General features: G+C 43.1%; 1 protein-coding gene across 2 annotated transcripts; it reads left to right on the top strand.

Annotated features, from left to right (window-relative positions):
- Nucleotides 1-1,360: 1,360 nt before the first annotated feature.
- nedd4a (NEDD4 E3 ubiquitin protein ligase a) lies at nucleotides 1,361-26,367 on the top strand. Of its 2 annotated transcripts, XM_028956309.1 has the most exons (28): nucleotides 1,361-1,635; nucleotides 2,372-2,445; nucleotides 3,128-3,206; nucleotides 3,309-3,347; nucleotides 5,995-6,048; nucleotides 16,174-16,224; nucleotides 16,589-16,650; nucleotides 16,744-16,846; nucleotides 17,620-17,783; nucleotides 18,079-18,370; nucleotides 18,460-18,540; nucleotides 18,888-19,007; nucleotides 19,289-19,495; nucleotides 19,724-19,801; nucleotides 20,058-20,112; nucleotides 20,196-20,254; nucleotides 20,618-20,683; nucleotides 20,922-21,151; nucleotides 22,744-22,865; nucleotides 22,996-23,066; nucleotides 23,150-23,245; nucleotides 23,334-23,407; nucleotides 23,501-23,561; nucleotides 23,645-23,704; nucleotides 23,777-23,884; nucleotides 24,014-24,110; nucleotides 24,201-24,273; nucleotides 24,375-24,477. In XM_028956309.1, exons 1-28 carry the CDS (start codon nucleotides 1,585-1,587, stop codon nucleotides 24,475-24,477), a joined length of 2,730 nt encoding a protein of 909 aa, XP_028812142.1. In that variant the 5' UTR covers nucleotides 1,361-1,584. The 2 variants fall into 2 exon arrangements, with proteins under 2 accessions (XP_028812142.1, XP_028812141.1); XM_028956308.1 differs by lacking the exons at nucleotides 1,361-1,635; nucleotides 2,372-2,445; nucleotides 3,128-3,206; nucleotides 3,309-3,347; nucleotides 5,995-6,048 and adding an exon at nucleotides 8,138-9,563 and having other exon boundaries at nucleotides 24,375-26,367.
- The last annotated feature ends 1,493 nt before the right edge of the window (nucleotides 26,368-27,860 follow it).

Genomic DNA, 27,860 nt, shown 5'->3' with positions numbered 1-27,860 from the left:
GTCCCTCAGATCTCATGACTCTGAGCAGGACGGGTTGACTGGTGTAGTTAGTGAATGTAGTGAATGTGAACGCTGTAAATTGCACTAGGCTGTGTGGGTTCCACGTGTTTGCCTGGAATGCTGTCAGTAGGATGTGGGGGTGTGGTCATCAGAATGATAGGGGCGTGGCCAGAGACAGGATGGTGTCAAGTAGTGATGGGCACAGCAGTTCTTTTAGATGTACTGAATTCTTAGAATTGTTCACTAAAAAGATTCATTCAGTGCATGGCAGGAAGGAGCCTGTGAAACCAATTTCCTCAACTGAGTGTTGTGGCTGTGTTCCTTTAAAAGTACCTTTGTAAAAACTAAACTTGTTTATAAATCATGATGTTTTAAGTGTCCATTATAAGGACCAGTTCACATCAAATTCACACCAAACTCTCCATAAGCTTCGACTGGTTCAGAATTCAGCCGCCCGTATCATTACTAGAAATCCATCATATATGGGGCCAAGGTGCCACTGAGCAAAGCACCATCCTCACAAACTGCTCTCCGGACACCTGTCATGGCTGCCCACTGCTCACCTAGGGCGATTGGTTTAAAGCAGAGGACACATTTCATTGCCGTCTTTACCTTTACTATAACTCCCGATTTGCAGCAACTTCACTAGCTTCCGGTTAAGTCACAGGCTGAATCGAAAAGGATTCTGTTAGCATTTAAGGCCTTGCCCCTCCATATCTGTCTGACCTTCCTCCCGTACGCTCAGATCATCCTCTTCCCGCCATTTGAATGTCCGTTCGGCCCGTCTTACCTCTATGGGCAGCAGAGCTTTTTCTCTGATGTGCACACCAGGCCATGCCACCTCACAACCCGACTGTCTGAATGTTCACTGTTGTTGACTGCTCATGTAATCACAAGCCTGTAATCTGTTACAGCTACACTGGACATTGCACAATCTATGCACAATGCACTTCAGCAGAATCCATAGCCACTACCCAATGATGTCTCGGCTTATGTTCTCCCTGAACATCAATATTTGTTTGCATTTTATCTTGCTTGCTTTTTCAATAGCCACATTCTTTTATTCCATTTCATTTCTTTTTATAATTATTACTTTAACTATGCACAGTCAAAACAGAGCGGTTCAGAATGACTATGCGCGTTGAGTCCCACTCTCTTCTCATTACTGCCAGTCCGGCGTTTCAGGTTTGTTTATCCAGGAACTGAATATGTTTTTAAAAAGTGAAAACGATTCAGGAGCGTGCAGTTCATTGATTCGTTCTTTCAGGCGCGCTGAACTGAACTGAGAAACGAATGAATCACTTGAGAAAGTGATTCATTCCGTATTTTTCTCTCAAAGATCCGTTCGTTTGAACGAATCGTTCGCGGACGACACAACACCAGTGTCGAGCAGCGTCGCCAGCACCAGAACACGTTTCTCCGTATAACCCTTCTCAAGTTACGGATAAAGTGTAGCGTGAATAGGGGGCGTGCGGAGGGAAGGCTGACCAGTTGAAATTGAACGTTTTTTAAGTTTTTTTTTTTTTTTTATACCTCCTTTATCGCATCCACACGTCCTGCGGGAGATTCTCGAATCTGGGAATTATGAATATGGCTGCACTTGTACCCGAAGTCCGAGGGCTTCCGACCGACGAGGTAATATATCGACCAAGATAACATGAAAACGGCAATAATAATAATAACCTGAACGTTTAGGGCAGATGTTGGCCTGGTGCTGCTATTAGAGGGGGAAAACTTAACCTTTGGTTTGTTCCACCGCGACCGAATTGCTTTAGCTTTCACTATGGCGAGGTGTGGACCACAACACGCGGTTCAGACGTGACAAGCCAAGCTTGCCACCGCTATACTTATATATTTCACACCCCAAAAAACCTCTAATGTAAATTCTTTCTGATCTGATATGAAACCACGATAGCAACTTAGCTAGCTGTGAGTGAGGCCGGTGGCAGTCGGCAAGCTAGCATCTTTGACTACTTTCATCCTCAGAACTGAAAAGCAGTACCTCGTGACATCCTGTTTTCGGGGTGGGACGACCCCCCCCTGCTTATCTAATCGCGCCCAACACGGATCGAAATGGGATTTTTATTCCACACAGGTCCATTCGCTGCTTTTGAGGTCTGCATTGTACCTTGGACGTGTACATTATGACACGGATCACATGGGCTAACCTGTACCGTGATCAGGAATGCTGGTTATCATGCTGTCATGTGACTCTGAGTCAGGGCCGAAGGATTGTGCACGGCATCAGTATCCCAGTTCAGTAACCGGGGTATCTGACCGATGAACGTGTAACAGTAGCAGCTCTTTCCTTCTGTGTTCCGCTTGACCCCTTGGCGTGTATTGATTATTTACTTTACTTTCCGGTTTGTAGGATGAGTCGCGGATTCTGAGAGTTAAAGTCGTTGCTGGGATCGGACTGGCCAAGAAAGATATCCTTGGGGCGAGGTGAGTAGGAAAAAAAAATTCAAATTTATACCTACAGCATAATTATGATACATACAGAAAGTTTTCCCCATTGGCACAGGTTACGTATGGGAAGGTTTGTTTTTATGTGTTTTTGGGTCAATAGTTTGATTTGGGGCTCTTGAGACGTGCCTTGCCTGTCCAGGCGCACAGCCAGTATTAAGAATCAGGGCTACTTGCCAGCAAAGAACAATAGCACAATGGCATTCGTCAAGGAGGTGACCAAACGCTAGGGCTGACATCATGCTTCCTTTTTTGGGAAGGGTATAGTGGGGGGAATAACAAGTCTGACGACTGTTTTGCTTCCTGGGAAAAGAAGGGTTTTCACATGAACCCAAACCGAAATGTGGATCTGGGTGCATGACGACTGTGCCGTTCATGTTTTGGGACAAACAAAACCAACTAGCGTTTCTGCACATGGTACTGCAAAAGTTCAAAGTTCTTCCCTGCTGTTGAAGTGTCCTAATTTTCGATTATAGATTTTTACACATTATAAATTGTACAAGCATACACTCTTTTTGGACCCATGAAGTCCTATTCCAAACAGCCTTTAGATGGTGCTCTTTTCAATTGTCCTAAACACACACACACAAAGAAGCTTTAAAAATCTTTGTCATGGATGTCAAGTCAGCATTAACTTTTTTTTTTAAAATGAATATTACAGTGATCCCTATACAAGAATCTCCCTCTATGACCCCGTAAACGGTGAACTGACGAGTCTTCAGACTAAGACGATTAAAAAGGTGACTTCTAGCACTCATTATGAATTTGAAGTAATTAAAAAAAAAAAAAAAGATATTTTAAACTTTTGTTTCTCTCCCTCTCTCCCATTTCTTGCCAAAAAGACCTTGGACCCAAAGTGGAACGAGGAATTCTATTTCAGAGTAAGTGAAAATTACGGCCGATTGGCTTTGTGTTTGTGTTGTGATGTCATGGAAAAGCGTGGCTATGCGTTATCTCAGCGTGTTGCTCTGAGACAGGGCTATAATTAGCTACTTGGGAGTTTCAGCACTTTTGCTGCAGGTACGTTTCCCCCCTAAAAGATTGAATGGACTGTGCCGTCGGCTACAGATGCTTAAGCCCTCCGTCCCATGAGGGGCTAACCTTCGATGCCTACAAGCCGCGATCTGTCCGTGGTTTCTGTTGTTGTTCTGCCTCTTATCTCTCATCAGCGTGTAGCAGAGTAAAATGTTAGCGGCGGGTGCTAAAACAGTCCGCTGGCTTATCAGCTTGTGTTCATTGGTGCGGCTCGACCTCTCAGGTCAACACTTTAAGTCAGATTTGTTTTGGGCTGTCAGGCTCAGTGGTCTGATTGGACATTTTCACATTTCGCTGCCATCTCTTTAGTAAACCTGTATTGCACGTGCAGTCTTTTTTTTTTTTTTTATATCAATGCCATGCATAACCTCAACATGAATATTCAAGTATAATATTGGATTATTTTATGACACTGTTCCCACAGGTCAGGGAAATTCTGGAATGTCAAAGTCAGGGAATTGGATCATTTGGGTGCCAAGTCAGGGAATTTTGTTAATACTTTATAGTGCAGCAGCCAAAACCTGATGTGTATTTACCCGTCTTTTGTTCCCAGTGTACAGGAACAGGCAGGTGTAAATTTCAACATATTTGGCTTGAAAATGAAGAAGTTTGGCTCACCCAAAGTGATAAAATAATAGATGCATGTTGAAGTTTTGGTTTGTTCCATTCGAAACGCCAAGCTGCCTATATTCAGCAGTGATGTATATGCAGTTTGGAATTCTGTAACTCCTTTAAATACCCCTTTCTGCTCAGCACCCAAATGTTATATTGAACATTTAATTATACGGAAGGTTATGGAAAATCAGCTTTTTGCTCAGGGAAAACCATGGAAACGTCAGGGAATTAGAATGGGAACTTTGTTTGAAGCATGAAAAGAAGACTGCATGTGTCATTTCACCTGAAGGGCAGAATCTGTGTAGTGTTAGTGTCATCAGACCTGTTACACCAGCCTGTGTCGTTGGCTGGCAGCGTCATTTGACCGGTTTGTCTTTTCCGTGGAGAGAGTTTCAGGAAGTCTTCAGGCTGCATACGCCTCTCTCAGCTTTGCGTCGGTTTAGTACGCAGCATGTGATCCTCACCAACCTCTCCGGTTATGCAGAGCCAAGGTGCTACGTTTCTCCATGGAGGCAAATGAATGCAAATGATCTGGTACCCTGGGCGCCGATACGGATGATCAGTGCATCCTTTTTTTTCCACGTAACGTATACAAAACAGAAACTGGAACATAGAAATTCCACACAGAATTTCTGTAGAACACTGTAGCTTCACCCACCCCATCCCACTCTTCCACTCAAAGATAATAACGAAATAAAAATACGAATGACATATTAATGTTACTCAAGAAACCAAAAACTACCAATCATAACTACTATATCTTAGAACGAGTTAGTGCTGCCAGGACAAAGGGGTTGCCATCCTCATGGCTAACATTTTCTAGGCTGCATTTTCTAAGACCAGACCAGAGTACCTGCCTCTGACAGTGGGATATTGACTGTGAGAGATTAACCTCCAAAAAGCAGACACCCTGGGACATTCCTAATACAAAGATCCTGGGACATTGAGTGAACACAAGTCAAAATTTGAGGATGAGATGATTTTTGAGGCATGCCGTCTCCTGAACTGAAAAGGTGCCGAACCTTTCACTCTGTAGCCTGACGTTCTTTTAAACCTGGTCTGCAGAAGACAGTTAAAATGGCATTGCACACAAACATGGATAACCTTGATTATAGATCATTATGTAAGAGGCTGTACATAGAACTTCTAACGGAACTTCAAGTCGCTTCGTGGTCTCCGATGGGGGATACCAGTGCTTTTTGTTTAGCAGAGAAGGTTTGTTTTATAGCGAACCTCATTCCAGTTTGGGTTCATGGTGCCACGTGGGAAATTTCCTTACAGAGTTACTGGAAAAGGTGAGCGTTTCAGGTCCCGTGCCCCCCCATATCGATCAGCTAACGGATAACCTCCCAGTCTAACAAAGCAACAACTGTACCTGGAATGTCATGCTTCCAGAAAATAACTGGCACTGTGATTGGTGTACAGTGTCCGCCTCCAGCTGTGCATTGTGCATCTACATTGAGGCTATCTTTGTTTCATGAGTCTGGTTTTATTGCAGTAGCACGCTGATGTGAGTCACCGTCCATTTGCAGCGTACGTAGCGCTCTGTGGAATGGGACCGCCTCCAAAATGTAATCAGACGCTGGAGCCAAGCCTGAGTTTATCCAGGACGGACACCTCTCGTGTTTTACAGACACTTCATATTGGTGCCATTAGCAGGCCCTCTGAAATCTGGTAGTGACTCAACGCCCAAACTGTGACTTTATTTGGTCTGGCATGTGGCGGTTTGCGCTTCAGTCCTTATTATTGTCTTGTATCTTCAATTCAATCATGGCATCAAATCCTCCCCCAAAGACTTTGACAAAACATGATAGAATTTATCATTTTATCCCTCATTGAGAAAATGAAAGGCTATCCTTGATCATTTTTTATTTTCAGGTCCATCCCAGAAAACATCGGCTGCTTCTGGAAGTGTTTGATGAGAATCGCCTGGTGAGTATGGATGTCCCTGAAGTCCCCCTCACGAAAATGAATCACGCCTAGGTAACTTTGAACATGTCTCAAAGTTCAGCTTGGTCTCTGTGATCAGTTTAGTGCAATTTGTCACTGTACAAATGGCAGAATTTTGCATCTCTTGTTTGTGTGTTCATGAGACGTACGGCTGTTGAGGCGCTGGAATATGGAACCATGTGATTCACTGTGTAAAGCTAGCAGAGAGCGGAACCGCAGAAAACAGCTGAGGAGGGCAGCGAAAGTCATGGAGATGACTTGCAGTTACGTGAAGTCATTGTTGACTGGAAAGGTTGCACGTTGTTTGGAGATGGGTTGGTTGTGGCCAAAGTGACGTGGAGCAAATGAAGTGGCTGTGCAAGATAAGATAAGTTTCAGTGTGGCAATATCAGAAAAAAAAGTGTGAAAAATCAAGTTGTTTGTTTGCCATATTACCTGTCAGGAATGTTCAAACCTATTGACATTTTGGAATATGACTGGCCTTATGGTTTTCTGGATATGGTTATCGCTGTTCCCTAGTCCTCCTACTTCGATGTACTTTGGATTTTTTTTTTTTTGTTTAATCCATGACCCTGAACTGGAGGTCCTTTTTGGATTGATAAAAAAGTGACATGTGGACTGTCACAAATGATGCATTATTACATACATTTGTAAGCCTGAAATTAAGACGAAGAGCCCTGTCTTGCTTGTTAGCATTGGTTCTAAGCCCAAGGGCTGTAAATTATTAGGTGCTTTTGCTTGGCATGAATGAACAAATGCACCCTTTTTAAAAACTGCTTCTCGAAAACCAAGGTATGGCCAATGGAATATACCCAAGGGAGTGTTTAAGGGGGTAACTGCTTTTAGCAAAGCATGAACAAGCATGGGTTTTGTGAAATGCTGAACGAAAGACTTCCTCGCAGAATAATGCTTACGGTAAAATAAAATAAAAAATTTGAGGAAATGCTTCACACAGTGATTCATTTCATTCTCCCTTAAAGTCTATTTCACTTCTAGCCTCCTTTTAACAGCTTGTGTGTGATTTGTCAGCATTTGGTCCAAGAATAGTTTGGAAAGTTAATGACTATCAGAGCCATGGTTGGAATGAGTTTCGCAAAAGGGTCCGCAAATATTTATGTTGTCAGTAGCAGTCAAATGACTGTTTTCTCGGAGGCTAAGAGGAAAAAAACGACCGGTGCCCAGGTTTTTCTTGCATCTAAGCGAGCCCAGTTTCCTCTGCAGTGGCTGCCCACAAAAACTAAAGGTCAGTTGTTTCAGGTGCACAACACCTCTCGCATGCATATGAACACAGTCCCCGTATTTATTACCCTTGGCAAATAAAAACAGCCACCGGACTGGTTATGAGTGGCGGTGGTAGTAGAGTTTTTTTGGACCTAATGGGTGCGCTTCTGCCTTGCTTGCCGACTGCACACAGAATAGTTTGGCCTGGTGTAGTTGTACTTGATTGATGGATTAGAATGTCAACGACATTACTGGCATCAGAACCAGCACTTGCTGCAACAGAAGGTGTCAAATGACGCATGATGTGGCACATATCCCTGCGAGTCTGAGCTGTCCCAACTCTGGAAGAGATCATTTGTCTGTCGGGAGGGGGTCGTTTGCCTTCGCTTGCACATTTTCAACCCCCTTCTGGTCCTTTTCTGGCAAAGCGGCGCTCCGGAGCTGCCATTCCTCTATCTGTGCATCAAACATTTGCTGTGTGAGCTTGCAGACTTCAGCAGCTCATGTCTAACCGCAGCGTCTTGAGAATTTGCGGGAAAGCGTGGATGCTGTTCGATGCAGAATTGTGCCGAAAGTCATTCCTCTCGATTTCCTGTACATCTACCCCGGCGGGTAAAAATATTAGCCGGGGTGCAGCACAGGAGGAGCACTAGAAGTGGCGAGCCTGATGACCGAGACGCAGTGCCCACCAGCAGGGAGAGAGAGAGAAAGGAGTTAGCGATCCCGTCTTGCGAAATTGCTGCGGAGCGTATTCAGCCGAGGGCGGGGTGCCCGGGCTTCTGTCCGCTGACAGGATAGACCCCCTGCTCCTTAAAGAGACAGACCCCACCAGGGGCTCCGCACTCTCTCCCTGGCTTGTCGGCCTGCGAAGCAGCCACGAGAGGAATGCAGGCTGTCACCGGAGATATCCCGTCTATGTGCCGCCGCTAATGATTCTGATCGGCAGACCGGACCCGGAGCGGTGGCTTTCTCTCGTTCTCGGCCGTCGTGTTGATTTGTTGGAGGGGGCCATGCCTTGCTTTTTGCTCCTTCCCCGGGATTAACTAGGCAGGCACATGGCACGGCAGCTCCGCTTGCACTTTGCGACGAGGAGGAGCAACACCGACCCGCTGTCGGAGAGCTGCGGCGGCCTCGGAGCGTCTGCTCGCGGCTCCGTCCACATGCAGGTGGCTCCAGGGCAGCTGGCTCTGGCTTTGCCTCCACCGTCACCAGAGTACTGCAATTTACAACGCTGCTCATCCGTACTTATACCGAAGCTCAACCAGAAGAGCACGCTGCAGATTTCCCTACAGCCCTGCCGGGCCAACGGCGAGTCGGAAGGGAGCGCCAGGGAGGACGGCGAGGGGCCGGCAGGCAGCGGGTCTGACGGCGGCTCCTGTAGCAGCAGCACAATCAGCGATGCTGGTTATTCCAGCAGCACCAGCATATTTGACCCCGACGTCCACGAGCGACGGGCAGCAGCAGCGCCAAGCGACCGCGGCGTCGCCCGACGGAAAGCCCGGGTGCCGCTGAGACGGTGCTGCTCGCTGGTTATTTTCCCGCGGAGCCCTTGCAGCACGCCTCCCGCCTCCCCCGTCAGCCCCGTGGCTCAGCCGGTGACCGCGGCTCCAGCGCGCGGCTCGTACCAAACGTCCCACCAGCTGCAGCTGTCGCCCTGCGACGACGAGCCGCATGCAGCCGGCAAAGGATCCATCGCCACGGCACTTAACGGCCTGCGGCTGTCAAAAAGCAGCTGGCCCTCCGCTGAGCTCAGGGACGCTAGACCCATCGTCCATTTCAACGTTTTGCCCTCCGACGCCCAGGACAAGCCTGTGTCCGCCGAGCCAGGCGAGCGCCACTCCAGCACGCTCCTGCACTTGGTGAACGTGGCCGCAGCCGGGGCCGACGTTCCCAATCACTCAGACCAAACCGTGGACTCTGACAAAAAGCCCAAAGGGATTACAAAGCTCTTCCGTAGCACCTCCGCCTGCCTTCTGCCTACGTCCAAACAGTCTGAGAGCTCGCACGGGGCTTTCTGGGTAACGGGTGGCCAGGTGGTGGAAGAAAAGAGCCGCCATCCTGTTCTTCAGAGGAGCATTTCTCTTGAAGTGCCTTATGCAAACACTGGGATTTCATGCCACGTTTCCAAAACCAAGACTACCAGCTCCAAGAGTTCACCACATTTACACATTTATGTTTCTCATGGATCTGGAACAAGAATCTCCAGCTCTGGGAGGGACATGCACACCGATGACAAAACCGATCACACTCCTCCCTGCTCTGGAAGGAATAACACAGTAAGCATTTTCCTTTTAGCATAGATATAACCTTCTTCTTCCAAGGCATCACATTAGAAGGCACTGTGTGGTACCAAAGATATGGGTAAGGGTCGCTAAGGGTAATTGCAAAACCAAAATTGGTTTCCTTGCCCAAACTGAAAGTTACGTTTAGGTTCTTCTGCCAAAACCATCGTGCAGTCTGTCTGAAAGTTGAGTCATGGCAACTGGACTCTCTTTCTTTGAGGTAGAGACGTTTCATTCCGCATCCACAGAACTTTGTCAGTCTGAGGGAAGTTGTGCTCTCTCAAATTGTCATTGAGCAGTCTGCTCTCAGCGCAGTGGTGGCCTAGCGGGTAAGGACGCAGACCCGTAATCGGAAAGTTGCCGGTTTGAATCCTGAGCCGCCAGGGTGCCACTGAGCAAAGCGCCGTCCCCACACACTGCTCCTCGGGCGTCTGGGTGACGGGATAATGTCAGCGTTGTGACTGTGCTTCCTGTGCTTAACAATCACTTCACTTCTACTTGAGAGTTAAGTTTAGCTTAGCGATTATTACATTCTGGTTGGCCATTGCTTGTTAGATGTTCTCTGAAAGTGTAAAAAGTTCTGCCCAGTAAAGAGGGCATCTGTGTAACAGTAAAGGTTTTTGTTCTTGCGTAAAGTCCCAGGGATCCACGTGATAACGTTATCTTGCCATGCCGCACCTTGTGTTCCGTAGCTTTTTGCCTCCACTTCCACAACTTCTGCATGCGAGCAGGAGCGAAGTTCAGTAACCGGGAAGGCAGCTGCAGCCAAGTCATGCAATTAACAAGCCCGATGTAGACAAACATGCAGAGGTGTTTGGTTGCATAACAGCAAGCCATTAAGATGCATGCCAAGAGTAGGAAAGAACGCAAGGATAGGAGCCGGTCAGTGCGACTATCTTCTAAACGTGTACGTAGCACATGTGCCACAGTTCTGCGAGAGTGTCTGTTTTTATTATTCTGTTAACACTTTGAGTAATCACTTCAGCTATTTACCATAGACTAATTATAACAGCCACACACACACACACCGTCCTGGCTAAAAATAAAGCACCTCCAAAATATTTCCTTTGACTCCAGTCAGTCTGACCCGTCGGAGCGCTGCTCGGAACTTCAAATTCAGCCCCTCCAACGTGACACGGGAGCTGTGTTCAGATCGGCCCATGCAGGCCAGGCAACACAGGCCAAGGGTCAGCAAGGCAGGGAGGGGGGAATACCAGCCTTGGCCGAGCTGGGCGCAGTAAAAGGCTGGTGTGTTCCCATTCCTGGTGGGTCCCCCTGCCTAGCCGTGTTTGTAAAGCATCAAATGTCACGGCCCTGCCCCTCCCTGCTCTCCCTTTTCCCTCTGTGGGGCCTAACAGCTTGTCAGGAAAGGCCTACACCAGCAATTAATGCAAGCAGGCTGCCCTCTTGCATAACCTAATTTTAGACATTCCATGTGACTTGTTATGAGCTTCTTGTGTAACACTGACCCTGGAGTTTCTTTAAGTTGCAGTGTTGGTGGACTTGTAGAGCTGTGCGATATGGCATAAAATTCATATTGCGTTATATATTTAACCATAGACTGTATACAGTGTGTATGGAAGGTATTCAGATCCCCTTAAATTTTTCACTCTGTTAAATTGCTAAAAAGTTTTTTTTTTTTCATTAATGTACACACAGCACCCCATATTGACAGTAAAACATAGAATTGTTGACATTTTGCAGATTTATCAACAAAGAAACACTGAAATATCACATGGTCCTAAGTATTCAGACCCTTTGCTCAGTATTTAGTATCTAATTTGATCTAATACAGTCTTGAGTCTTTTTGGGAAATTTGCCAAAGTATTTCACACCTGGATTTGGGGATCCTCTGCCATTCCTCTTTGCAGATCCTCTTCGTCCAGGTTGGATGGTAAACGTTGGTATATTTAGATCACTCCAGAGATGCTCAATTGGGATTAAGTCAGGGCTCTGACTGGGCCATTCAAGAACAGTCACGGAGTTGTTATTGTAGTTTTGTGCTTAGGGTCATTGTCTTGTTTGAAGGTAAACCTTCGGCCCGTCTGAGGTCCTATGCACTCTGGAGAAGGTTTTCGTTCAGGATATCCCTGTACTTTGCCACATTAATCTTTTCCTTGATTGCAACCAGTTGTCCTGTCTGCAAAACACCCCAACAGCATGATGCTGCCACCACCATGCTTAACTGTTGGGACTGTATTGGACAGGTGATGAGCAGTGCTTGGTTTTCTCCACACATGCCGCCTAGAATTAAAGCCAGAAAGTTCTATCTTGGTCTCATCAGACAAGATAATCTTATTTCTCGCCATCTTCGGGTGTTTTTAGCAAACTTTTACTGAGGAGAGGCTTCCACCAGGCCATAAAGCCCTGACCGGAGGAGGGCTGAAGTGATTGTTGACTTTATACAACTTTCCCCCGACATTTTTTAGTTAATAAATCTGAAAAACTTCAACAATTCTTATAGTTATTCTATTCTATATAGTTTAACCATATACCAGATAAAATAATATCTGGGCAATTCGAATGAAAGTGGACTTTGTCACACCCATAAGGCCAGTGAAATACCAGGTATTTGTATGATGTGACTGATTATATGTATTTTTAAGACCTTTAAACTCTGGATTTAAGGATTACTAGTAATGTTTTATTATATTTAAGGCATTGTTTTTTTCTGGAAACTCAAACTTTTTAAAGATCTGCGGAAACCCTGCCATGCTCTCTGTGCTCTCGCCCAAAAACAAATGGCTAATAATGACATGATTTGAACAAGTACTGTCATGGCCAAAATGTTGGCACCCCTGAAATGTATTCCTCACAGAAAAGTATTGCATTAACTCTTGTTTTGCTATACACACGTTTATTCCCTTTGTGTGTGTTGGCACAAAACAAAAACTGGAGGAAAAAAAAACACAAAACTCCAAAAATGGGCTGGACAAAATTATAGGCACCTTTTCAAAATTGTGGATAAAAAAAATATATATTGTTTCGAGCATGTCCTTTAAACTCACATGGGCCAAGTAACAGGCGTGGGCAATATACAAATCACACCCGAAAGCAGATAAAAAGGAAAGAAGTTCAGTTAGTCTTTGCATTGTGTGTCTGTGTGTGCCACAATAAGCATGGACAACAGAAAGAGGAAAAGAGTACTGTGTGAGGACCAGAAAAACAACATTCTCAAGGTTACAAGTCCATCTCCAGAGATCTAGATTTGCCTTTGTCCACAGTGCGCAATATTATCAAGAAGTTTGCAACCCATGGCACTGTAGCTAATCTCTGGGCGTGGATGGAAGGTAAAAATTGATGAAAGGTTGCAATGCCGGATAGTCCGGATGGTGGCTAAGCAGCCCCAAACAAGTTCCAATGAAATTCAAGCTGTCCTGCAGGCTCAGGGAGCATCAGTGTCGGCGCAAACTATCTGAAGACGTTTAAATTAAGTGAAACGCTATGGCAGGAGACCCAGGAGAGACATAAAAAAACCAAGGCTACAGTTTGCCAAAATGTGCTTGAGTAAGCCAAATCCTTTTGGGAAAATGTCTTCTGGACAGATGAGACCAAGAGCTTTTTGTTGTACCTGTTTACTGTTTACCAAAAACGTAATGAGGCCTACAAAGAAAAGAACACAGTACCTACAGTCAAACATGGTGGAGGTTCAATGATCATTTACACATTTGCACACATTCACCCTACCTGGTACACATATATATACTTGCAATATTTGCAATATTGAGGCCTATGGCAGTAAAGCATTTTACTGCCACTGTGACTGTGTATGCGTCAAATAAAATTGAATTTGAAAAAAAAAAAAAAAAGAATTTGAATTTTTGGAGTTGTTTTGCTGCATCGGGCACTGGGTGCCTTGACTGTGTGCAAGGCATCATGAAATCTGAGGATAACCAAAGGATTTTGGCTCGCACTCTAGGGCCCAGGCTCAGAAAGCTGGCTTTGCATTTAAGATCTTGGGTCTTCCAGCAGGACAAAGCGTAAGGAAGAGTGGTTCAAAATTCCGGGTGAGGGGTGTAAGAAGCTTATTGATGGTTATAGGAAGCGACTGATTTCAGTTATTTTTTCCACAGGGTGTGCAAACAAATATTAAGTTAAGGGTGCCAATAATTTTGTCCAGCCCATGTTTGGAGTTTTGTGAGACATTATGTCAAATTTGCTTTTTATTCCTCCTTTTTTTGTTTTGTTCCAATACACACAAAGGGAATAAAGCAAAAACGTGTTTATTCAATACTTTTCTGTGAGAATTACTTGATTTTTCTGGGAAAATATCAGGGGTGCCAACAATTTTGGTCATGACTGTATTACAAATTCAGCTTCAGCCTTTAGGCAGATGTGACCAAGTGTTGAATTTCACCAATCATCCCCTTGACTGTGGCTGCTGACGTGTCCACACGCAATATATTGATTCTGAATGAATTGTATCAAAAACAGGCATTTTGCTGCCATGGCTATATTCAACACCGCTATTTGCGCTGAGATATGAATAATCCTGCTCAGGTTCATGTCGAGTTTGCATCCATTGGCACATGACCTTGTTTTCCGAGAGCTACTTGTGCTAACGGCCATCTAACTGTTGGAAATTGGTAGCACATGACAATCCGTTTGGATTCGTCAGCACACAAGACTAATTTCTTATCACGGCAGTAGATTTACCTTTCATCTTGTTACTGATCCCTGCTGGCATGGCCTACGTTACATTTTCACACAACATTCACCAAGGCATCAGAAATCAATCAAATGGTAAATACTTTTTTTCAGAAGTAATTTTTGCGAATTGTTGTATAATATTTTAACATGCTCAGCATTGGTAACTGCCATAATGAGGGTTTTTGCTTTTAACTGCTATGCAATAAATAGCTAGCTGTTCCAGTTTTATAGTCAGTCTCTTCGATATATATTTTAGGAACATCTGCAGTAATTGTAGACCCACATGCAGATGGACCACAATCTTTTGTCTTTGACTTTGAATATATATCAAGCAGAAAATTACTTGCAGAAAATACCATTGCTGTTGGATCTTCAAATGGTTGGCCCTGCAAATCATCTTTCCTTTGTTTCCCAGGTCTTTTTGCCAGGTGCGTGGCAGTTTGACCACTTTTGAAACATTCCCTGATTTTATCTGATGCGGACAATTTCCACTAAACACGTCCTTCTGCTTCTCCCCATGAGCAGGTTATTGCATCGAGCTACACAGTTTCCTTCTGTGCGTGTGCATTCATCATGAAAATGGTTTGTTTAGCTTTTCAAATAATACCTTTTTCTTATGCGAAAGAATTCAACTGGAGCCGTACTCAAAGAATGCTTTTCTGTTGCTTTGTGGTTTGACCTCAATCTTTGTACAAAGGGAATCTGAGTTCATTTCAGGCTAATCCTGCCTGAAGTAATTCGGCGTCGCTGTCTCATAATTTCCCAGAACGCTGGCACAACCAATGGGTGTGCTTCGTTTGTATGCAAACGGCCGTGCTTCATCCAAATGATCTTTTGTTAAGAATGGGTACATAAAGACTATTAATTAGAAGTCATTTTGGTGGACATTTGTGGAAAGAGTGATCTCCAAGTGAACTGCTGAGATGAATGGCCCTGGACATTGTGACTAGAATGGTATTTGTCTTCTATGCCTTATATTTCCCTGTAACTGCTTTGTTGTCCTCTGTTGTAGAATAAACGGTGACCTTTCAGCACAGCTATAGTCTGGTTCTAGTGCTTGGATAAATAATTTTATTTTAGAAAAATAGCAAAATTTAGTTGTGAAATATTGGTGAATAATGTAGCTTTCTTTTACGTTTTTATTTGGTCCTATATATGAACAATTTTGTTGGCTGTGGTAGAACCATAAACACATTTTAAATGACTTATTTGCCTTGTATGTGAAAGTGACATGGCACAGCACATGGTGACACAACGAAATGATTATCGCTGCCCACCTCTGCTCTTTGCTAGCTATACACGGTGAACCACATCACTCGGTATTGCTTGCGTTGCTTTCATTTTCCAGTCCCTCAGTATCTGCGTGTCTTTTAAAAGTAATGCAATACACACACACACACACACACAATGTGCTAATTTCTGCCATTTTTATTGTGTTAATAAAAAAACACAATGCTGATCACTGAGATCGAGCTGAACTTTATCATAAGCATTGATCAAGATTGTGTAATTGCAGGTTGTGCCGAAATACCGAAATTCGAGTGACACAGACACACATGCCTGGCTTTGTGTTGCTCAGGCCCGGGTTCTTGGCCTTCTTGTCTTGGCTATCCAACTGAAGGCATAGTGTGGGGTGGGGGAGCACTGCACTGCACTGCACTGCACTGCAACTCAAATAAACCTCTGTGTCGCCGGTGGCAGCTACAGATGTTTATTTGGCCTTGGAGGGCTTTCTGTGGTGCCATGTTGATACTGTGTATGTAATTCAGACAGCACGTTTGAAGCAGTTCACATAGCTGGCGAACCGTGTCATATCAAAGCAGGGGGCTGGGGTGAAATGGGTTTCTTCTGAATGGTAGTACTTTTACTTTCTGTGAAATAAATGTATACTTCTGTTTTGTATCCCTGTTGTTCTTCCTGCTTGATTGCTCCATTTTGGTCCTTTTGTCCCCAGACTCGTGATGATTTCCTGGGTCAGGTGGATGTGCCTTTGCATCAGATTCCGGTGAGATTCTTTTCTCATTTTATTTTACTCCTTCACTGCTTGATGTATATGCAGGCGATATTTGATGCTGGTCTTTTCATTTGAACCACATGAATCATAAATACCAAATATTTTGCCCAGCTGCACAAATCTTGTATTATTCCCCTCAGATCGTTTGCTTATGTAAACTGGAACGCCCTCATTTTTGAAGAGCGTGTGTCCAGTAATGGAAATAAAGCCTGGTGCATGTTTATTTGCCGGGTCAGGATAACAGAAACTACAACACCCACAGAGCTGTTTGTTGTCGTGACCATCTGTGTGCTGCCTACATTGAATGTGTAGTAATGATTTTTTTTTTAGATTTATTTGTTTATTCATATTCCAGACAGAAAATCCTAACACAGAGAGGCCCTACACATTCAAGGATTTCCTGCTTCACCCTAGAAGGTTGGCAGCACTTAATTGTTTTTTTTTAATTATTCAAAACAATTTGAAATAGTCAAATAGTTTAATATTTTAATTTAATATTTTTAAATGCAGCCACAAGTCCAGGGTGAAAGGTCACCTGCGTCTGAAGATGACCTACCTGCCCAAAAATGGTGCTTCAGAGGAGGACTCTTCTGAGCACAACGAGGAGCTGGATGTGAGTGATCTGGGTTTTTTTTATTGAAAACATTCTGTAATGTGCCCCAAGCCAACTGACCCTAGATAGTTACTCTGGGCAGGAGTGAAGACGCCAGCCTCTTCCAAGCAGGTCCAACACTAGAGACTCGCTCCGTATTAATGTAGCACCCATCTTTGGAATGGGGTTATTGATATAACTGGCCAGTCATCATTCTTCCCTGTGTTGAATGTAATCAGTGCCTGAGGCACTCAAACAAGCAGACTACAGTCATCCGTCAGCAGTTTACATTTGAAGAACCCCTAGAAAGATTTGTAGCCACAATATTGCTTGATCAGGCACTAAACGAAGATGCAACTGTACATCATCTGTTTTTGGAACAATATGGAAGTATTGACTGGCACATTAATTGATAATGAGGTTAAAAATAAGCATGCAATGTGTACTGTATGCTGTATGTATTTTAGTACCTTAACACTGAAGTACCATGTTACATATAAAACATTTTTATAAATTATGTTTAAGCTTCAAAACGAACCCTAATTACATTGAATTATTGAGATGACTTCAATAAAAACTCATTAATCACATTATAGCCTAAGTGGATCAGGTTGTAAGGCTTTTGAGTTCAAAGCCTTGAATCAGATAACTATGCTTGGTTACTGTTTAATGAATAATTAATGAGGTTAATTAATGATTAGTAACTGTTTAGCAGATGTTGTGGGTCTGGAATCAGTTTTAACATATTGTTCGTACTGTGCGTCTCACCCTAACTATGTGTTTTCAATCTGCAGCCTGGCTGGGAGTTTCTGGAGAGCCAGGAAATCTGCGGACCACGGCACAATCACCAGCTGCCTGCACTGCCCCCTGGCTGGGAGGAGCGGCAGGACAACCTGGGGAGGACCTACTACGTCAACCACGAGAACAGGACCACTCAGTGGCATCGGCCCACTGTACAGTAAGTCTCAGTCTGGCCTCCTCTCAGTCTGTCCTTTTCCAAAATAAGATCAGGAGATCATAACAGAGGTCAGATGACTGAGAGGTGGTAGTGAATGCTCATTATACAAGAAATCACAGTCTGCGACAATCTGCTTAGGTCATGTCTGGGCCCTTAAAATGACCCCTTTCATCTTAGTCATGTGCTCCTCCGGGCCTGTTAAAAAGTGGAACAGTTGTACTGTATTTGTGCTAGATATGAGTGAAAGTTCATGCAGCTGAATAAAAGCCTTGCTGTTGTTGTCATTTACATTCAGGGATAGCCAGGCAGAGGCCGAGCAGCGGCAGCACCGCCACATGGAGGCGCAACACGCCTTCATCACACGCCGGCAGATCTCCGAACACGAGGAGGGCAGCGACCGCCACGATTCTCCGGAGAGCTGGGAGATCATCACGGATGATGACAACACGGCATTTAGCAGCGGCCTTCACGAGCAATCGCCTCCTCCGTCTCACTACTCGACCGAGTTCCACTCCTTCTGCGAGGAGCTGAGTCGCCTGACGACTGCCGCGGCCACACCCAGCGACCGACGCGCCTCTCTCACTACTGTGAGTCCACATTAATCTGGAAAAACTATTGATGTTGCATTTCTTTCTGTCATCCAAAACTCCTTGTTCGTTTTCTTCACTGCGTTTAGCTTCAGGGTCATCAGGGCCATTCCAGTCGTAGAGGCAGTGCACAGACTTTAACAGCAGAGGAGCACCCAGTCCTCCCAGTGGTCAGTAACAGATTTTCTTATAGATTTTTTTATTTACATGTTCAAGTAGCAAATAATTCTACAGAACATTGTGAATGACCAAGTAATTTCTTGAGTTACTGTGGTGGGTCTTACAGACATTTTTTGGTTGTTTGGTTTGCCCCAGAAAGCCTGCAGCTTCCAGATGCAGCTCGTCTGCACCATTTGTCAGCTGAACGGAAGCTTAGTTTAAATCGCTCTCCCTGGAGGCCATCGCCTTTTGCGAGTGATTTAGGGGGATGTTATCTGCCAGGGGCTGTTATGCTATTTTAAGACCACAAGGCATTCTTACATTGTTTTTCGGTTTTCCCCTCACTGTCATTGGCTAGCTGTTGCCCACCACAGCAGGCCTGCCCCCAGGCTGGGAGGAGAAGCAGGACAGTAAGGGCAGACATTACTATGTGAACCACAACAGTCGAACCACTACATGGACTCGACCACTCATTCAGGTAGGCTCCGTTTTTTTGTCATCTGAACTTTTCCCTTTAAACCCCATCCCATTAAGATATGTCAAAGTGTATGTTGAATTGGTATATTTGGTTTGGTTAAATATGGCATAGAATTTGCTGCACCAATAAATGTATTTGTTCTTTATCTGAATACTTAGAATTCATTTAATTACACTACACTGAGGCTAATTTAACTAGCTTAATGCTAAAATATAACTTTAATATTCATGTTTGATTATATAAATTCTATTTGTACAACCCTGTCCTGGATCTGTCTGCAGACGACCTCCGAGGCAGCACAGGCTGCCCTGACCCAGGGATCCACGGTGCACCAGCAGCCCATGCTGTCTCCTGAGGCTTCTCCCCAGCGATCCCCTAGTCCCCAGCCTCAGTATGAGTGTGGCCTGATGCCACCTGGCTGGGAAGTGCGCAGTGCTCCCAACGGCCGACCCTTCTTTATTGACCACAACAGCAAGACCACCACATGGGTAGAAAATTCAGTAACCGTAGCATATCCAGTAGAGGACATTATGATTACAAGAATAACAATAACTGAATCAGAATTGCATGCTTTCATATTTTTCACAGTTCTAATACCCAAACAGGGAATTTAGTAACTTTAGTGACATTATAAACATCAGAGTAGTTCAATTATGTGATAGTGAGACTGTGTGCAGGGATCTTCAAAGTAACTTCCTGTTTGTGTCACTCTGCAGGATGACCCTCGTCTGAAAATCCCCGTGCATATGAGGAAGCGACATTCACTTGATCCCACTGACCTCGGACCTTTACCAGTAAGTACTGCATGGTTGACCGTTAAATACTTGCACACAAATGTTAACATTAAACATTTAGCATTTTGCGGGCCTTCAAAATAGATCACATAACTATTCCTAGAATTGGATATGTTAAAAAAAAAAAAGTCCTCCTGGGGGGGATTGATAAAACATTCCTCTTTTTCATTACATTTTCACAAAACATTAAACTGCACAACAGAAGTGCAACACTAATAGACACAATAACCCATCTGTAATTATCACCCTAATGTAGCCTGGCTGGGAGGAGAGAGTTCACACTGATGGGAGAACGTTCTACATCGATCACAGTGAGTGGTCTGTTCTGTTTTTTCCACAAAAATTTCTTGTTTGGTGAAGTTTTCCAACAGATTTTTTTACTATTTCATCGCAGACACAAAGACCACACAATGGGAGGATCCCAGATTACAAAATTCAGCAATCACTGGACCTGTAAGACATTTTATAAAAAACATTGTATAAAACCCTCTACATATTTGTACTGTATCTATAATCTTACGTCTGTTCAGGAAGGCCCTAGAACAATTTTGAGCTCTTTTTGGACACACAATCCACACACAATTTCTCATAAACTATCTTTGTTTTTTTATTATATGAAATTAAGCAGAGGCTAGAATGTGAATTGTCATGGCTAAAAAAACAGAAACTTTATGCATGTTTGCCCGTGTGTTTTTCATTGGATTGTTTATTCTGTCTGTATTTTGCATGATATAATTGTATATATTCCTTTGATGTGTTGGATTGGAGTGTATCAGATTGTGATTCTTTTGTACTGTTTCATTCATTCTATTGCAGGCTGTGCCTTACTCCAGGGATTATAAGCAAAAATATGAATATTTCCGGAAGAAGCTAAAGAAACCAGTAAGCCCTTCAACATGACAACACCCAGATCAATTTCTGTATACATTTCCCTACCCCCTTACACCAGTCATGTCTATTTCTGTCTTTTTTTTTTTTTTTTTTTTTGTGTGTGTGTGTGTGTGTGTGTGTGTGTGTTTTTAAAATCATACCAGACAAAGATGCTTTACACTGACTCTCAGTGGCCCTTAGGTACCAAAAACTTTCACTCAGCTCACTTTAACCTCCTTTATATCTGTAGGCAGAAATCCCCAGCCGCTTTGAGATGAAGCTGCGACGGAATGCAATTCTTGAAGACTCTTACAGGCGCATCCTCTCTGTCAAGCGGCCAGATGTGCTAAAAGCTCGTCTGTGGATCGAATTTGAAGGAGAGAAAGGCCTTGACTATGGGGGTGTGGCTCGAGAGTGGTTTTTTCTTATTTCCAAGGAGATGTTTAATCCATATTATGGACTCTTTGAATATTCCGCAACGTGAGTTTTTCTTTCTCCATTTGGTCTTTAAAACGTATACAATCCCTGACAAAAGTCTTGTCGCTTGTGTACAAATTGACCTCAAGTGCCGCTGAAATATATTCCTAATCAAGATTTTTTAAATGGCTCATTAAAATGGCTCAATTGATTCCCAACAGCTTTTGCAATAATGTTTCAGTGCAAAACGAAACTGTCAAAAAGTATTCTAATATTCAAAGCTTGCTAAAGCCCATTGAGTCAATTTTTGCAAAGAAATAATTTTTGTTGCCTTGTCATATGAGCTTCACCTGTGAATAATAATGGATCAATTAGGTGTGAGGTGTGCATAAAATGAAGCCCAGTACACTAGACCTTCACATCAACTGCAACTAGACCTCTGCAAACATGCCTAAGATTCACCCTGAGACTAAAGTGTTGATTATCAAGAGGCTGAAGACCAGGTCCACTGCTGATGTGGCAGACACCTTCAATGTGTCTCAGCGTCAAGAACAGAGGATTAAAAAAAGATTTGAAGAGACTGGAGATGTTTTTGACCAGCCCAGGTCAGGCAGACCCCACAAGACAACTGCTTGAGAGGACCGTTTGTTGGCTCCAAAATTCAAGGCCAGCCCATTTTCCACAGCAGCAGAGCTCCACGAGACCTGGCCACCTTAAGTCTCTCTGTCAACCAGAACAATTTGTCGGATTCTGTCTCGAAATGGCCTCCATGGTCGAATCAGTGCCCAGAAGCCAGCACTAAACAAAAGACAATTGAAAAACCGTGTGGCATTTGCCAAGGCCCACAGCCTGCTAAAAGGATGGATGCTGGAAAAGCGGCAGAAGATGGATTTTTCACATGAATCTTGAAGTACATATTGCTGGAGACCTACTGGAGCCAGCATGGATCCGAGATCCATGATTGGCCAGCCCAGTCACCAGACATGAACATCATTGAGCATGTGTGGGGTCGGATGAAAGAGGAAGCATGGAAGATGAAACCAAAGAATATTGGTGAACTCTGGGAGGCATGCAGGACTGCTTTCTTTGCTATTCCCGATGACTTTAACTTGAAAGCACGTTGTAAGTCGCTCTGGATAAGGGCGTCTGCCAAATGCCGTAAATGTAAATGTAAATGTAATGACTTCATCAATAAATTGTATGAATCCTTGCCAAACCGCATGGATGCAGTCCTTCAAGCTCATGGAAGTCATACAAGATATTCAATTTGGATCTCACTGCACCATTACGTAATTTGCTGACATTTTTGTACTTGCAGTAAATTTCTTTAATTTCTGAATAGCGACAAAATTTGACCTTTCTGTCTGGATTAAATCATCTTTTTTCAGTGAAACTAATTCATTTCAATGAATTAATCATCATTTGGTAGGGTTTTAGCTTTTCATATGAGCTATTTCTAACACCAATTGATTAATTAAAAGTCAGGTTAATAGGAGGTGTTTCTACAAAATAGATAAGCGACAAGACTTTGTCATGGACTCTACACTGGCTCAGGATCAGCCTAATGAGAGGAAATTAGACATTTGCAGTTAGAGATGTGCTGCTTCTGTTAGTTTGTTGGGTTTTTTTAATCACTGTGACCATCTGTCGCCCAGGGACAACTACACACTTCAGATCAACCCCAACTCAGGCCTGTGCAATGAAGACCACCTCTCCTACTTCAAGTTCATTGGACGTGTGGCAGGCATGGCTGTCTACCATGGCAAGCTGTTAGATGGTAAGATTTATGATTATGATGGGATGGGTGTTGAATACACATACACAGATTGGTATAATGTTTTCAAAACCAAATTTTTCATTTTGCTTGGCTAATTTTTCCTGTCTTTTCTGTATGTTTTCCTTTTCAGCCTTTTTCATCCGTCCTTTCTACAAGATGATGCTGCAGAAGCCCATCACCCTGCAGGATATGGAGTCAGTGGTGAGTTCCTCTCAGGCCTGCAAGAAGCTGGAGGTCTGGCTTGGCCATCAGGTTGTGACTGAAGTGTGTGCTTTCTTTCACAGGACAGCGAGTACTTCAATTCCCTGAAATGGATTTTGGAGAATGACCCCACAGATCTGGACCTTAGGTTCACTATTGATGAAGAGTTGTTCGGACAGGTACGCAGTTTTCTTCACTTATTTTATGATTTGTATAAAGGGGGACAGATTGTTGCTAATATGACATATCTCTCCTTCTTTTTGACAGACTCACCAGCATGAACTGAAGCCGGGAGGTGCTGAGATAATAGTGAATGACAGGAATAAGAAAGAATACATTCAGTAAGTGCTCTTGCCCTCTGCTGGACACAAAGAGAATCCCAGCACCCATGCTTTAAAAGACTTTTAAATAATATTTTTTTAACTCTTGTTTAGTCTTGTTATGCAATGGAGGTTTGTAAATCGGATCCAGATGCAGATGTCAGCTTTCAAGGAGGTGAGGAATCTTATGTATTAATTATTTAAGCAATTAAATACAGAATTCAAATTACATTGGGAAAATGTTTAATTCCAATTTAGGGCTTCTACGAACTCATACCCCAGGACCTAATCAAGATCTTTGATGAGAATGAGTTGGAGGTGAGTACTGAGTTGAGTGGATCTTTCGCATCGTTTGTATCATTTTAGACAATTTCATGAATTTTTCCTCAGCTTCTGATGTGTGGTTTGGGTGACGTGGATGTCAATGACTGGAGAGAGAACACAAAGTATAAAAATGGCTATGGCCCCAACCACCCGGTCATCCTTTGGTTTTGGAAGGTGAGTTCTTGGGGTTAGTCATGGGCCAGTCTAAATGATATAGACAGTGTATAACCTGACCTAACAGGAGATGGGAAGACCTACTCTTGAATCCAGTTTATGCTTCTGATGCTTTGCCGTGGTTCTCAGACTGTGCTCCTAATGGATGCGGAGAAGCGAATCCGCCTGCTGCAGTTTGTGACCGGCACATCCCGAGTGCCCATGAACGGCTTTGCAGAGCTGTACGGTGAGTTTTGTCCCAAACTGAAATTAATTGACTTGGAGAATGTTTCCACTGGCCTTTGAGTCTTCTTAACACCCGTGTCCTTTTCCACAGGGTCCAATGGACCACAGCTATTCACCATTGAGCAGTGGGGCACCCGCGACAAGCTGCCCAGAGCCCACACATGGTGATTGCCACACTTCAGATTCCAGCAGCTCATATCAGCCACCTGTACATCAAAATGTTATATAACACAAAAATCTGTTCTCTTTTTTTTTATTATTAAAGCTTTAATCGTTTGGATCTGCCACCATATGAGTCATTCGAGGAAGTGAGAGAGAAGCTGAACATTGCGATAGAGAACGCGCAGGGCTTCGACGGAGTGGATTAAGGAGCCTCGTGTGCCTTGGGTGAGGAAATCCTGCGAGAGAGCATGAGGTGCTGCAAGCAGGCCCAGGGAGTCCCTGGTCCGCGGACACTCAAAACAGCACCTCCGGAACAGCCCCGCCCAGTCTGCGCTGCACATAACTTGTCTTGCAGAGCAGTTGGCGTGGTGATATTGTCTCTGCAGTTTACAGAAAAGAGGTTTTTGTAATCATTGTATGAATCATGGAAAGTTATGTCTTATGTATCACAGCGTACATAATCAGTTATGCATGTTATATTTATGTAACCCTTTGCTGTACATAATCTTTTGTTAAGTTCTGTATAAGCTTTTTAGAAAGCCTTTTTGGATTCAAGCTTGCTGATATATTCATTCAGCAATCGCTTGCACAAACACACACTACATGAGTGATTATTGTCATCAATTATCATATATGTTTGTATTTAATTAATTCCTTGTGGGTTCCAAAAGTGGGACCATACTTACTTTCTTTCAGGTCCTTGGAAAGTATTCCTGCTTAAGACTAAGTACTGCTCATGTGTTTGGTTTTCATTGAGCCCTTAAGAAGCGAGTCTCTCTTTTGCAGTAATTATTACCTGCATTTCCATCCAAATGTTATCACGTAGTATAGCAAGATCATGCTGTGTTTAAAATATTTACTGTAGGTCATACTTTGCCAAGCAGAAGAAATATAGTGATCTAACTTGCAACTTGTAATGAATGTATCTGCCAAAATTGCCCAATTTTAATACATTTTACACTTAAATGGAAGTACATGTTGATTACTTTGTGACCTTTCAATCATTTACTTGAATTTACTTGTACACTTGGATGGAAAGCTGGCTACAGTTGGTGGTGCCCATAGTAAATGCTCTAATGGGATTGAAGGGCCCGTTGGACAATAAAAGCATACGTTTACACTTTCTGCTATCTGTTTACAGATGACTGAAAATATTGTGCTTGATTTTTCTTTTAAGCTTTCTATTTAAATCATTTTTTTTTTTTAGCATAGCACTTTTATAAAAAAAAAGGAAGAACGATTAGTCTTACCCAATCAGCATGTTCATATCGCAACATCCTGCGCTAGAGCTGTACATGTTACCTTGAGTAAAAGTTTACATGTCAACATTGCTGATTTTAAGCACATTCTGTTTTCATGCTTAACCTGACTGTTAAATGCCTTTAATTGTAAGATGTCCATTTTAAAAAAATTGATACTGGTTAAGAATATATTTCTTGATTACTGATTGAATGAATAAATATATTTAATATGCTGTTGAACTATGACTGTAAAAATATATTGCATTTTTATATATATAGAGTGTGCATGTGTGTGTGTGTGTGTATGTATGCTGTTATTTGGACAGGAACTAGCAGTGCATTTTGTATTACTGGTAGAGGCAATTTTTTTTCTATTAACTGCATGCCCATCAAGAAATGGCAGATTTTTTCAATTAATGAAATATCACCGGTACTTTTTTTAATATTTACTTTCTTGCTATTGCCTTCACTAAGGTAAACATAGAAAAAAAACGCTTAACTGTTTAGGACTTGTTTATTATGGTGATCACACGCCTTTGTTTCTATGTTTCTAGAGCCTTTGATGTTTCATCATTTTGTTGTAATTGCATCTGAAAGGCACTCTGTTCCTCTGTCTTGCCTTTTCTGGCTGAATGTGATCAAAATTAGAAAGTCAGAATAAAAGTGAGCCATGGCTCTGATTTACAGTGGTATGTAATTGAAGCTGCTGTGTGTGTGTCCTGGAGAGAATTGTCAGAAGTTGTCATGTATTTTATTGGACTTCAGCACTTTGCTCAATTTGACCTAATTAGTTGCTTTCTTTGTAAATTTCGAGATCACTTTGACAAAATAAAACAAGTCTATGATATTACAGTATTACGAAAGTCCATCCAATCATTTTTTTTCTTAAAATGTCTTAAAATTATTTAAATGTAAATTCAGGGAATGACCGTAATATGTGGCAAAAAGAAAAATGAATATCTGCTGTAAACCATATACAGCATCTTTTGCACTAATAACAAAGAGATTTGGGTTGGGCTGTCAAAACCTTGGCTTATAAATTGTAAGAAGGCACATCTTGTTAAGATGAGCGTGTGTGTGTGTGTGTGTGTATTACTGTCTTGTCTTGGCCCATGTACTGAAGAAGGGGGCTGTAAATCCCAAACCACCAATGTTTTCTAGTGGCTTTTGGCTGTTATAAGGATAATATTATGTACATAAAATGAAACATGAATTTTTCTCTTGTAAAGTGCAATAAATACATGTTTTTCATTTATTTATAGATCCAAAAAATTTTATGAATCTGAAGTGTAAATGTGAACTATGGGATAAATCTGGGATAACATATAATGGACACGTCATTTATCATTCTAATAAAAAGTGCTGACGTTGCAGGTCTAAAACAGTCCACAAGATGGCGCTTTAAAATACATTTACTCAAGAAACTTCTATTTAATGCCATTTAGTGTCGTTACGTGAACCATGTATGCTTATTCATTGAGATGGTTGTGCATTTTCGCTGAATGATATTTTACTGAATTTAATACCTAATATTCAGGGATTTCAAGAATAGTCTTTTTTTTTCTCCTGTGATATACCATGGGTTCTGATAGAGGGAACCAGGAGTTTCCCAACCTTTCTCAAGAGCGGTACTTTTGTTGAAAGGGAAGGGACACCCCCCACTTCTCCAAGGGGTCAGGTGATAGGTCACAAACAATCCCATTCATCCACTTGGATGCAAGGGTCAGTGGGGATGGGCCTGTGGTGGGGTAGGGTGACTAAGTAATTATCCAGTGGTGGGGGATCCAGAGGGCGATGCTGCTGCCGGATCTCCTTTCGCTGAGCAGTCTGAACATTCATAACCTGATAATGACTTTTACTCTATTGATCTGACCTCTGAGGGGACCTGCACAGCTAACCCTTAAACATAAGCACATTGGCAGCTCCTATCTCCCATTCTCACGCATACATATACACACAAATATACATTTGAGTACATTACACCACCACACCATGTAACACTTGTTAGATGACAACTTCAAATCTCAAATCACTTTGCTATTTTAATGCTCATATTAAATCTTCCTCACGCTTGGAAGTAAATGTTCAGAGGACTTTTTTTCAACATCCAAGCACAAACACAGTCAGCAAGGGAAAATCACCTTCACCTTCAAATAACACATACATCGACCGCTGCGTGGGGTGCTGTCCATGATACAGCTGGGCCTATTTTCTTATTCTGAATGGAGGTCCGGAGAGGGGAGAAGAGGTCAGTCCGGCGACACAAAAAGAGATGGACAGCCGATCAATACCGGTATTTACCCAGCAGCTGGCTGGCCACCTCCTGGCCATCTTGCACTGTGGATCGC

The sequence above is a fragment of the Denticeps clupeoides genome, chromosome 16 (assembly GCF_900700375.1).
Source record: "Denticeps clupeoides chromosome 16, fDenClu1.1, whole genome shotgun sequence".
NCBI classification, from domain to species: domain Eukaryota; kingdom Metazoa; phylum Chordata; class Actinopteri; order Clupeiformes; family Denticipitidae; genus Denticeps; species Denticeps clupeoides.
This window is presented reverse-complemented; position numbering and strand designations above follow the sequence as displayed.